This window comes from Lathyrus oleraceus, chromosome 1, assembly GCF_024323335.1.
Source record: "Lathyrus oleraceus cultivar Zhongwan6 chromosome 1, CAAS_Psat_ZW6_1.0, whole genome shotgun sequence".
Taxonomy (NCBI): domain Eukaryota; kingdom Viridiplantae; phylum Streptophyta; class Magnoliopsida; order Fabales; family Fabaceae; genus Lathyrus; species Lathyrus oleraceus.
Genome location: NC_066579.1, coordinates 1,283,119 through 1,295,858, shown reverse-complemented (window position 1 = coordinate 1,295,858; position 12,740 = coordinate 1,283,119). Strand labels below are relative to the sequence as shown.

General features: G+C 28.8%; 1 protein-coding gene across 6 annotated transcripts; it reads left to right on the top strand.

The window, feature by feature from the left end:
• The first annotated feature begins 403 nt into the window (after positions 1 to 403).
• On the top strand, positions 404 to 4,801 carry LOC127103663 (protein NEOXANTHIN-DEFICIENT 1). 6 transcript variants are annotated; one of them, XM_051043331.1, is made up of 11 exons: positions 407 to 586; positions 692 to 759; positions 846 to 929; positions 1,006 to 1,069; positions 1,151 to 1,197; positions 2,935 to 2,989; positions 3,162 to 3,200; positions 3,298 to 3,445; positions 3,799 to 3,865; positions 3,940 to 3,996; positions 4,402 to 4,801. In XM_051043331.1, the coding sequence occupies exons 2-11, from the start codon at positions 695 to 697 to the stop codon at positions 4,676 to 4,678; spliced, it is 903 nt and encodes a 300-aa protein (XP_050899288.1). In that variant the 5' UTR covers positions 407 to 586; positions 692 to 694; the 3' UTR covers positions 4,679 to 4,801. The 6 variants fall into 6 exon arrangements, with proteins under 6 accessions (XP_050897598.1, XP_050899288.1, XP_050897117.1 ...); XM_051041641.1 differs by having other exon boundaries at positions 404 to 586; positions 1,006 to 1,197; XM_051042720.1 differs by having other exon boundaries at positions 480 to 759.
• The last annotated feature ends 7,939 nt before the right edge of the window (positions 4,802 to 12,740 follow it).

Sequence of the window (12,740 nt, the reverse complement as noted above, 5' to 3'; positions counted from 1 at the left end):
ATGGTCTGATTTATGCCTACGTAAAACTGATTTATGCACATCCAAAAATCATAACATAAATAAGGAACTCGCCTTCTTGGCTTCATGATCACATAAGAATTTGATGAGTGTGAGGAGAGTTTCAAATAAGAAATTGACTATCGGATATTGATAAAAATGATTCTATTTTTTTCCCAAATAGTATTTATACCCTCTTGGCCAATTTACTATCTTGTCACGCATTTATTAAGAAAGCAACTAATTTATAATTTTCATCAATAAATCTTTTTTTTCTTGCTATTCTCTTTTTTCACCGCATAATTGAAAATTCTAGTTATCAAACCTTGCTTACAAAAAAAAACATTACCAATAATTTTAATTCTAAGTGTGATGTTAAACTTCATTTATACAAGAGTTTTTGTTTATTCAATCACTTATTGGCGGGAGCAAAATATGATCGACTACAATTATTTATGTCCATACAAAACGACATGTGTTGTGGATCAAAAGTTTTGGTTTATCCATTCATATCATTTCCACACACTTCTTCTTTTCTTCTCCTTCACTCACCAAACTCCCATCATTTCAACAATTTTCTAAACTTAAGGTAATCCATAACCTCCAAGATTGCATTTCATTTCATAAAATGTGATTATTATATCCTCATCACACTAAGTTAGTAGCACTATTTTTTTTTTCTTCAACTTCTTAGTCGATGGAAGCTTTAGAGAAAAAATCTTCATCTGGTTATGGTAAGCCTCCATGGATATTTAGAGGAAGGTAAGTGTGAAATGTGAAACTATCTTTTTATAGCTACACTTTGTGTATATTTGAGTAACTGGTTTTGTTTATGAGTTTATTATCAGTGCTTTGTATCAACTCCATCTTGTGAAAGCTGAGAAAGCAAGAGCATGTATACCAAAAGAATTCAAATTGGTTGAAGCTTTTGGGTATGCATGTAACTTTAATTAAATTTTATTTTAGTTTTTTAGTCTCAATGTTTGATTTTGTAACCATTATTTACAGATACACTCTTGGTGGATTTTTTCTAGCAAGTTACGAGGATAGTCCTGTCGGTGTCTTTGATGAGGTTATGTTTTTTCAGTCTATAGATTTTTTGAAACAGTTTTCAGATAAAATATATTCTAAAAGATTTTGTGATGGGTTGCAGCTTGTTGTGATTGCAGGACTTGTTTGGAACCGTCCAACATCTTGCGCGTATGTTCTACTTTATCTGTTATTTATTTATTTATTATTGTGGCTTCATTTTCTTTTATTATTTTTAATTAGAATGATAGAGAAGAATGGGCATAACTGCATTGTGATGGAAGATGGTACTAGTTTCTAAATCATTAAAAAACATATTTCAAAACTCAATATACGTTACTACTCTTTCTGGATTGATCATATACTAAACTAACTAATTTAAAACAACCTTTTTCATGTTATTTAAATGAAAAATTATCTTTAAAATTATCTTTATATATATATATATATATATATATATATATATATATATATATTCAAATTCATGGAAAAATTATTCAAAATTAACTAAAAATTATATAGAAATAACGGGTAACACTTACTCTTTTTTTTATCATAAAATCATTCATTTTAAAACTTATATTAATTGTCTTAGGAGACCCACTTCTATGTATGAGTCTCTGCACTTCTATAAAAAGATTCACTAATTAAGATGTTTGAAAATCAAAAGTGTCAGATATATAGTATGAAAACATATTGATTGTCGGAGATTTGTATTCTCGAATCTCTTTACTTAAAACGATTTTGAGAGATGTCAGATCCACATTAAAAGTTCCAATCCCCACACTTGCATGTTTCCCTAATATCCACCCGTACACCACAATATCTTCTAACCTAAGTGTCGATCTTCTCTTCTATGGATCAGTAAAAAAAATTAAAATTAACAGGAATCTCTTTCTTGACACAGATATTCCAATACGTTGAAATATATCTAATAGGATATCCTTAGTCGATATTTGAATTCTTGAATCTCTTTATAATGAATGACGTAGTCTCCAAATGAATCCAAAGACGTCTTGCAACAAACAAGACCATATATATTTTTTAATATCTATAAAAATGTAAAAAATGATTTATAAAAAGAGAAGCTATCTATTAGTATAAAGAAAGTTAATCAAGTAACTTATTTTAGCTGTATTTTCTATTAAAAAACAAAATACATTCTACCTAGTTTTAAAAAAAAAGGAAGGTAGTAGAATATCCGAATTGCATTTAGTTTGTACATGAGTTGATATTGTTGCCCACTAGTTGTCCAATCAAAATTGGATTCTATTAATGAATTGGATAAGCTCTAAAAAATACTGCACGTTGAGTGGATAACAAATCCTATCCCTTTCAAGTTCCAATGCTTTATCAGTGTTATAACTTTATATTGTTCATCTACCACATTCAAACACCAATCAAATTCTTGCATTGATGATAACGTGGGTGAAACAGATTCATGCATGTCTTGAATTGAAAGAATTTTCATAAATTGATTGGATTCATAGATTAATGTTAGCATAAGTACATACTCATCTATGCAATATTTACATAATTTTCTCATCACATATAAAATGCTAGTTTCAATAGTAAAAATTTAGTTTTGTAATCTTAAAATATAAATATTTAAATCTAAAATTTTTTTAGTTAAAAAAAATTAGATTTAAATATTTAAATATAAGGGGAATATTTAAGCCCAGTTGTTCTTTTCTAAAAGTGCATTGGAAAATCACAGTGGCCATAAACTTTTATTTAGATATACTAAAGTTGCTATTTTGTCTTCTTCTTCATTTTTCTTTGCTCTTTAGGAATTTTATTTATTTATAAACTTTCAATCCTAATCATTGCTTAAGATTAAGCATTGCAATTTGTGAAGAATTAATTAATTAGAGATCTTATATCTGTTTTTATTTATTTTTTAAAAAGATGGGCCACAAAAGTGTACGTCAACAGCAGTGAGGCTTGTTCTCACGGAAGAAAGGTAGGTGAAAAAAATCCTCCATGCATACTATTGTCATTTTTTTTTGTTGAATTTTATAATATTCTAAAGGAACAAATTTTTTATTTTTAAAATAATTGATTTGATGATGTTAATTCAACATGTGTGCATAGAACTATTTCAAAATGCTTTATCACTTGCAATTTTTCTATAGGATGTGGGACTTCCAAGTCAAGTGGCTACATTTTCTAAGGTATTTCTTATAGATGTTATTCTTATCATATATCTAAAAAATAGTTGATATCTTTTATAAGTTGTTTGAGGAGTTAAACATGTTCATTGTTGAGCAGACAATTACAGCAGTCTCAAGACAATCCAAGAGCAGGAGTGGATTTGGTTCTGCGTTGCGCAATTCTAATGATCAACAAAATGTTCAAATAACCAAAATCAAATCTCTTGATGCAGAAGATACTTGTAATACAAGTCTCACAAGTCCTGGTGAGTAAATTTTGATTTGGATGGTACATTATGCATAATCTCTTGTTATACTTTTTATGACATTGCATTTTATACAAAGCCTCAATTTTTTTAGATTCTGTATAGATTGGCCGCAGTTTAACCAAGAAAAAACAGAAGTCCTATTTATTTACGATTTAATCTGATAAATATTTTATGAGATTCTACTTAACTAGTATAGTATAACTCTGACAAATTTGAGACTTGTGTGGTAGTCTGTCTTCAAAATTGGTCCTGATCTTATACTTCGTATGGTTTCATTGTGATTTGTTCATATTGTTTCTCTTGTAATTATAATTAACCTAAGGTTTTACTGATTACAAGCATGTTGACAGCAGTGTCTTCTTCGAAATTTAACCGTTGGATGGGACCAACAATTAGAATGTCACTTCCAAGTTTTAGGTAAATCATTTCATTCACTCATCATCTTCAATTTTAAACACCAAAGTAATAATCATTTTGTTTCAAAATTGCAGTGGTGGGACTGAGTTTAATCCTAACCTCCTTAAATATTCTTGCCAGATTGAATGCAGGTTTAGTCCCTCTATTTAAAATTCTCAAATAATTCAATTAAAGTGCATAGTTTTAGATTGCATTGCAGTCGCAATTACATGTGATCGTTGACATTGCAAAAAAATTAATATATGTTTGCGATCGCAATATGTGTTGCGAGATACTCCTTAAAAATATATGTTTGCGATCGCAATATGTGTTGCGAGATACTCCTTAAAAATATATAAGAAAAAAAATGCATGTATCTGATTCAAATTTAGACCAATGCATGTATCTTTTTTACTTATATTTTGTTAAAGAAATTTAGAACTTTGATTTTATGCCATATCAAAGATCGCGATGGAGATGCTTTGCTACCGCAATTTAAAACTATTTCTTGCATGGGAAACTATTAACATAATGTGTTATTTGACAAATTAAAATAGGGTGCAACCAGTGAAGCCTTTGAAGGTTTCAAGAGAATTTTCTTTAACAAATTTTGATGAGAAAGAGCAACAATCTTTACAAGACTATGGAGGAGGAAGTAGCCATTTGAGTAAAGATAATAAAAATGAAATACAGAATTTAAGCACCTATGTGATGTTATCAAAACCTATATTAGCACTTAGGTTTAATCAAATGAAAATGCAGGTAGAAGCTCCTATTGTACTTTACCAATGCTCAAATTCTTTAGAAACTAATACTGTTAGCTCTCTTCCATAAACTCTAGTTTTACAACATTTGTTTAAGTTTTGATGTGGTAATTCTTCTTGCTTATGAGTGTAATTCTTCTTGTATTAATTTTGAATAAAAGAATTTAAATAAGATGTGTTCAGTTTAAGACCACTCTACTCTCATAACACAGTTTTAGTTTTCATTTTTTAAATTTAAGTTCATTTTAAATTCCTAACAAAATAAAAAATAAAAACTTTTAAGTTTTAGAGCCTTACTTACTTTGGACTAGACTACCATTCTTTCGTCTTAAAGCTTTTTTTATAAAAACGAAAGATAATATAGACGGTCAATTTTCTAATATAAAATAAATATGTTTGACTTTTTATCTCTTAACTTAATTATTAATTTAATATTTGTCATATAAATAATTTTGATCTCATAACTATATTTCTTATAGTCAAAGTCAAGTTAATTTTATCGAGAAAAAATCTCCATAATTTTTCTTTTCCGAGCACTCAATGTGGAAAACCTTTTCAATGTGAGCAAGAAAAAAAATCACGGACCCTTAGGCCTATTGAACTTCTACTATAATGATAACGAGAATACAACAACTTCAATCTTTGGTGTTACTACAATCTTACTACAATGTATCTCTCAGTTTGTAAGAAACAAGAAACAGTCTCATAAATTGACTCACTATTTCTCTCACATGAAATCTTTCTATGAGGATCATTTTTCTCTCTTGAGTAAGGCTCTCTTTTTCTCTTACTTCTTATTGTTCTTCTCTTGTGTGTTGTGTTATGAATGCTTGCTCATGATCGTATTTATAGGAAAAATAAGTCAAAGATGTCTTCTTACATGCATGAAGACACATGTCCTTTGCCTTCCATGCAAAGTACCAAGTGTCCCTTACAAAGCATGCACCATTCAAGTGTTACTCGTGAACTACACCATGTCTACACCATTCACCTTACTACTTGTCATCACACGCAACCTTCCATTTTATAAAATATATGTTGGCCATGCGGCAATGGGTGGACCCATGTTTCTCCCCCTCTAGCCATACAGGAATGACCTTGATTAGTTTGGGGTTACTGCCATTCCAGCAACTTGTTTGCAAAACTCTATCTTCTCCTTAGGTAGATATTTTTTCATCATGTCTGCCCCATTCTTATTGGTGTGAACTTTCTCTATTTTCAATAGCTTACTCTCCAACACATCACAAATTTAGTGATACCTTACGCCAATGTGTTTTGAACTTGAATGATATGTCGAGTTCTTACTGAGATGAATTGCGCTTTGACTATTGCAATAGAGAACATAACGTTCTTGATTTTGGCCTAACTCTTCCAGGAAATTCTTCACCCACAGGATCTCCTTACAACCCTCAGTGATTGCGATGTATTCAACTTTTGTGGTACTCAAAACAATTCACTTTTGTAATCGTGATTGACATGAGATAACCTCCCCTACAAAAATAATCAAATATCCGAAAGTAGATTTTCTTGAATTTACATCTCGTGTCATATCTGCATCTACATACCTAATGAGTAATTGATTTTCATTGCCAAAGCACAAACATTGACAGTTCCTCTTAGATACATCAATATCCATTTCACATCATTCCATTGCTCATTTCCTGGATTCGACAGAAATTTAATCATAACTCCTACAGCATAAGCAATATTTGGTCTTGTGCAAACCATTGCGTACATAAGGCTACCAAAAGCTGAAGAATAGGGAACCTTGTTCATTTCTTATTTTTCTTCTTCATTGCTTGGATATTGTTTCTTACTGGGTTTCAGATAACCAGGTAGTGGGACATGCACAAATTTAGCTTTATGCATGTTGAACCTCTTAAAGATTTTTTTTTATATTATTCTTCTTGTGACATCCATAACATTCTTTTGGGGAAAAGGATTTGCTCAATGCCTTCTTTAGAGCAACTATCTTTGTCTTGTCTTTTTGATAATAAGCATGTCATCAACATACAACAAAAGTAAGACGGGTTCACCATTATCATATTTCATCATAAACACACGATAATATATGGATATCTTTTCAAATTTATGTTGGGTCATGAAGAGTTCAAACTTCTTATACCATTGCCTTGGAGCTTGCTTCAACCCATACCGACTTTTCTTCAAGCGACACACGAGGTGTTCTTTGCCTGGTTTTGCAAATCCTTCGGGTTGCTCTGTGACACACCGTAAGTGCACGACTGTGCAAATAGTAAAAGATTGTTGAACCATAAGTACCAATGGTTTAAGTACTGAACTTCACTCATATCTAGAGGAATCAATAATTTGAGATTTAGTAAAAACAGCTTAAATAAAAATCACTTATAGAAAAATAGCTTAATTGAAAATCACTTAAATCACAATGGAGATAAACCTGACTTAGGGTCATGTTCTCACTCTAACACATCCATACAATCTGAGTCACTTCTATTATGAGAGTTTCGACACAATTTATAGAAAATATATAAATGTGGACAACACCTGTTTTCGCCAGCATGTTGGCCTATCGATGATGAATAATCTGTTGGCTTTCGTTCGATCGTATTATTTTTCAATGATTCATTACTTATGCTTAGCTATAAAAATTGGAATTTTCTCAAACTTATCCAAGCACTTTCGTTGTATTGAACTCATTTATTTAAAAACTGATGGTTACGGAAACGCATGAAAGGGGGGGTTTAAATTGGGTTTCTTGAATGAAAATATTTTCGTACTAAAAAAACAACAAGGAAAGAACTTAGAATAAAAATAATGACCACAAATATTTTTATCCTAGTTCTTTATTAACTAAGCTACCTCCAGTCCACCCGCCAAGGTGATTTCGACTTATCACAAGGACTTAATACACTATAATCAAACTTGATTACAACCACAAAGACATGTTATCAATGTCTTCTTCAGAAATTCTGACTTTACCCTAGTCTCTTAAGGAAATACAAATAAAAAATTAAGAATCAAAATGTGTTACAAAGATGCTTCTATGAAAGTAGATTACACAAATGTATTACAAAGATTTCCATACAAAAATGTTTTCTATGAAAGTGTATGAATAAAAATTTCTTGCGTGTATGTTTTTCTTTCTCTAAAAAATTTCATAGTATTGCATTGTTCATGTAAAAGTTGTTGGTCACTTTTCCATTTTTGCAAGACTCCTTTATATAGGCAATAGAAATATATGTTTGAGAGCAGAAATGGAATTCCACAAGTAGTTGTATCCTTGTATAACGGCTTGTGAAAATAGGATACAAGTCTTTACTTTTGTTAATGAAAATGAGTCGGTTGACACTGTTATGTTTTTCATAATTTTTTAATGATAATCAAATTAAATTATTTTACACGAAATTAGTCTTGTTTAAATAGAAGAATTAATTAGTTAGCAATTGAATGCATGGGTGAGCAAGGAACACAGTCAACGGTTCGATGGATTTTGACTGTCATGATGGACTTCAGGGCTACTTTCAGTTGAATAGTTCGGTAAAAGGCTTTTATCTCCTTCTTTCCTTCGTCATTTTGTGTTAGTCTTGTTTTGGGCCTGTGTCTTTTTTGGGCTTATTTCTGCTCTACAGGATAAGAGATTATGTAACATCCCAATATTTATTTTGTTATTTTATTTGAATTTTAGAATGCTTCAATTTTATTTAATTAGTAGTATTCCTACTATTGGATTTTAATAAAAATTATCTATAGTTTTATTAATTTAAAATAGTGTATAAAGTGAGAAATTGAGATCAGGGAGAAAATTTAATTTAAATTAAGGGAAACGGATTTAACTATTAGAAGTTGAAGGAATTCATAAAAAAAAAAGATTTTACTCAAGTAGAGAGGAAGAATAGAAAATGAGAGTGTTTTGGTGAAATAAGATGTGAACAGAGTTGAGAGGAACCCCTAAGAGAGCAAGAGTGGTAGAAAAGTCTCCATATACAAAGCTTAATCATTTTTCGCGAATTCGAGTTAGAGGAGATATTAATTACATATTAGTTTGATGAATTAAAGTATAAAACCATTTTCCCTATTATTCAACCATTTTTCTTGTACTAACAACTGGTTTATTGTCGTACGAATCTTTGAATTTGAGTTTCATGCAATTTAAGTTGTTTCCAAAAGCAACTACACTTGTTGGGAACATATAGGTTTTCATGACCAATATAATACCTGGATTTAAAATAAGTAATGTGATAATGTTCAATTGTGGTTTGAGCTATTTTTTAGTTCAAACCTTTTTTTCCTTATTACACCATGCACCTTCTTTAACAAATGGTTTTTCCTAGTTGAATCATTTTAATTGTCATGACAAATGGGTTTTTCTTATTTTGCTAAATAGGGTTTCTTCCAAAAACTATTTTCATAAGCTAATCCAAACATTTAAACAAGTACTTATGTGACAGGTTTGATTATGTATGCTTTCTTTATAATTATAATATTGAGTTATGTTTAATTTTTATTCTTGCATATGGTGTCTATGTAGTGTGTGTTATGCCCATCATGGCCCATTGTGTGGATTATGTTGTCTTGAGTTGTAGTTTCTTACTTTTGCTTTTATGTAATGATTGTAACTGGTTGAAATTGATTGAGGACTAATATCTCTTATTACATATAACGAGTTTAATATATGTGTTAATGTGCAAAACCTATCTCTTATCATTGATTGGTATTTGGTAATGCATTTGTCTTGTGATCCTTCAATAAGGTTGATCCCTTATGAATTTGATCTATCTTTTCTTATATAGAATCAGTTTAATGTATGTGTTAATGTGGAAAACCTATCTCTTGTCCTTGATTGGTATTTGGTAATGCATTTGTCTTGTGATCCTTCAATAAGGTCGATCCTTATGAATTTGGTCTACCTTTTGACACAAATTCGTATGTTTAGCTTGCACTATAAAATTATTGTCAGATTTAATATTAGTTAGAAAATATTTTAGTGATGTTTTCCCTTTTAAGGTTTCATGTAAATGGAGTTATTTTAAAGTATATATTTTAATAAATATTTATTTATTATTTTATGTACAATTTTAGATTCAAATATATAAAATTGAAAATACAAGATCATTCAAAATGATAGATATATGAAAGTGAAGATATAAGAATATTAAAATACAAATATATGCTATTTCTTTTCTAAGATTGATAGATTTGATTTCTTTTGTTTAAGATTCTAAGTATATGAAATGAGACTTCATATATGTTGAAATATTTGAATTTAATAGAAAATGGGATAATTGTTTGAATTTAGTTATTTAACTTTGTCATTAAGCATTTTAAAATATTTATAATAAGTAATTTGATTATAATATTAGTAATATTTCTCAATTAAATTAAAAAATAAAATGATAAATTTATTATATATTGATATAATAAAAATCCTATTTATTGAAGTTTTATAGGTGTAGTTTCTATTATTTATGATACTCATATGATATATAAGACATTCGTTTTATTGTATCTATAGAAAAAAATGTAACCGTAGTTAAAAGTTATTGTGACATCACACCATACTAATCTATAGTTGTCGTCAAAGATCAGTGTCATTCAAAGTAATTTAAACATCCATCTTTAGATTATTAACTTTTAGTAATATATTTTAAATATCACGAGAAGTCAATTTTCTTAGAGTGTACGAAAACGATGGTTTTACCTTCTACAAATTAAGTGTTGCTGTATAGTCAAAATATTATAATGAAATTATATTAATTTAACTCATATCAATACAGGATTTAAAATGAAAATTATATTAAATTAATTCTTATCAGAATAATTATTCAAAATGAAATTTATATCAAATTAAATTTCTGTATGTATGTTTGATCAACTAAAATTATAATATTGAGAATATTATTTTTAGAAATATATTGTTAAGAAATTTTATTTTTATCAATATCTTTTATAAATAATAAATTCTCAAAATTATTTTTAAGATTTATTTTTAAAAATTATGAAATTAAATTTTAAAATAAAAAAGTAAATGTGTTAAAATAATACAAGAATGAGAAACTATGATTTGTTATTTTATATTCTCATAAGAATGTAAAATGGCATCTTTTGAAAATGAAAATAAAAAAAAGAAATTCATAAAAAATTTATATTCATAAGAATAAAAAATATTCACACATCAATTTGTGAAAACGTAAAACAAATACGAAAAAATGAAAATTTCAATCATCTATTCATGTTAATAATATATTTATCTATGAAACAAATACTTTTAATAATATCCTTTCTAATCAAGTTTTAATAATATAGTATAGTGCACAATAAGTTTTTTCTTACAAAATAGTATTAGTAATAACATTTTGGAGCTTAAGAGAAAGAAAAAACACTAATGCATCTTTCTATAGCACTTAAGTTTGTTATATTAGGGTTTCCATAAGGTGATCCACCACGTTCAAGCACCCAAACAGTGTGATTTGGGGACAGTGTCGCAGCTAAAGGACACCCTGCAGTTCCTCCACCAATTATGATGTAATCATAGTATGATTTTTTATTATAAATGGATATTTTTTAACTGCATATGTATAATAATAATAACCATGATTCTTTATTTTAGTTACCGACTAAAACAGAAGTAAAGAAAATATCTTATTATTATTATTCTCTTTGTCTCACAATAAATAACTCATTTGAAATAAAAGAGTTTTATAAAATAAATGATTTATTTTAATTTTTAATACATTTTTTTAATTTTATTATTTAATTAATATTAATTTCATCATTCTCAATAAGTTATAAGAGTATTTTAATAAAAATAGCATTATCTCTTTTTTTATTTTTTTTATTTTTTAATATGTGTGAAATGATTAACTAAATCACTAATTATGGGACGGAGGGGTATTAATTATTACCTCATTTAACATTAGCTTTGTGTGTTACGGCAGAACTAATAGTTTTGGGTCCAATCATTACCGAGAATTTTGGAGGTTAGGAATTAGGAAATTTGGTAAATCAACATTGATAGGTTGTTTGATTAAGTTGAATTTGGTAGATCTTCGTTTCGATTCAAAGAATTATGAATCTGATACACTGAAGAGGTTTGAATCAATGAATCAAGGAGTGAACGTGCAATTTGTAGAAAAATAGGGATATCAAAAGTCGATTCCCACAAATGGTGTCATTGTTCTGTTGTGGAACTAGAAATATGGCGAGAATTGGTGATCCAAGATTCCGATGTGGTGGAGAGGGGGATGATCTATAAGGTCAATACTCCAACACTCAAGTCAGTATGTGAGGAAGAAGACTAAATTAAAATTAAATTTGAAACTATATACCTTAAACTCGTGCCCTTTCAATTTGTAATGGAGAGATTATAGCAACCTTCTATTTGTTATGCGGACAATACGGGAAGTCGTTCGATGTATCTGAGATTCGGATGATTTATATTCGTCCATACTATAGCTTTCAGAGAAAGTTCTAGACAAACTAGAATTCTTTCTGAGTGGTTGGCTGTAGTGGCGGAACTGAGGGGGACCTGGGAAGGCCACGGCCACCCCTCAACTTTTTTTTTTTAATTCATATATATTAAATTACTAAAACATTCTTATTTTAAATTAAAATTAATTTTTATTTTTTCATTTTCATTCAAAGTTAGGTTAAAATACAGATAAGGTAAAAAACTCCTACTTTTCCTTTCTTTCTTATATGGGTTTGCTACCGGCACCGGAATCGGAACAGATTAAAGTGATCGGCATCTAACAGGTAAAAAAAATTATTCATTCTTCTTTTATAAAAAGTAACAAATTAAAATGATTGCTTGATTTGTGTTTTTGAGATTTTTAGGGTTCTTCTTTCTTTATGTGTTAAAATAATCTATATGAGGTTTATTAAGCCAATTCATAACACTGTAATTTACAAATATAGTTATACATTGTAATAAGGTTTATTTAATCATTGTTGCTGCTAATTTCTAATAGTGAAGTTACCGGTATTTGAAAACGGATTAAAGTTGATTAATTAAGTTTATTAATTTTTTTCTCTTTTAATTTTTATGTTCTCTAAATTGATTTTTGGATCTGATATGATATTATAGGAAGAGTAGAGATGAATAATAGGAAAATTGATTCTTTTTTCAAAAGGAAAGCATGTGAAATTGAAAGAGA

Excerpts from the sequence above, each read along its gene's own strand:
- LOC127103663 (XM_051041641.1), top strand. The coding sequence starts at position 695 with ATGGAAGCTTTAGAGAAAAAATCTTCATCTGGTTATGGTAAGCCTCCA. Across the intron at positions 3,446-3,798 it reads TACAAGTCTCACAAGTCCTG|CAGTGTCTTCTTCGAAATTT; the intron begins GTGAGTAAATTT and ends GCATGTTGACAG. Across the intron at positions 3,997-4,401 it reads TCTTGCCAGATTGAATGCAG|GGTGCAACCAGTGAAGCCTT; the intron begins GTTTAGTCCCTC and ends AAATTAAAATAG.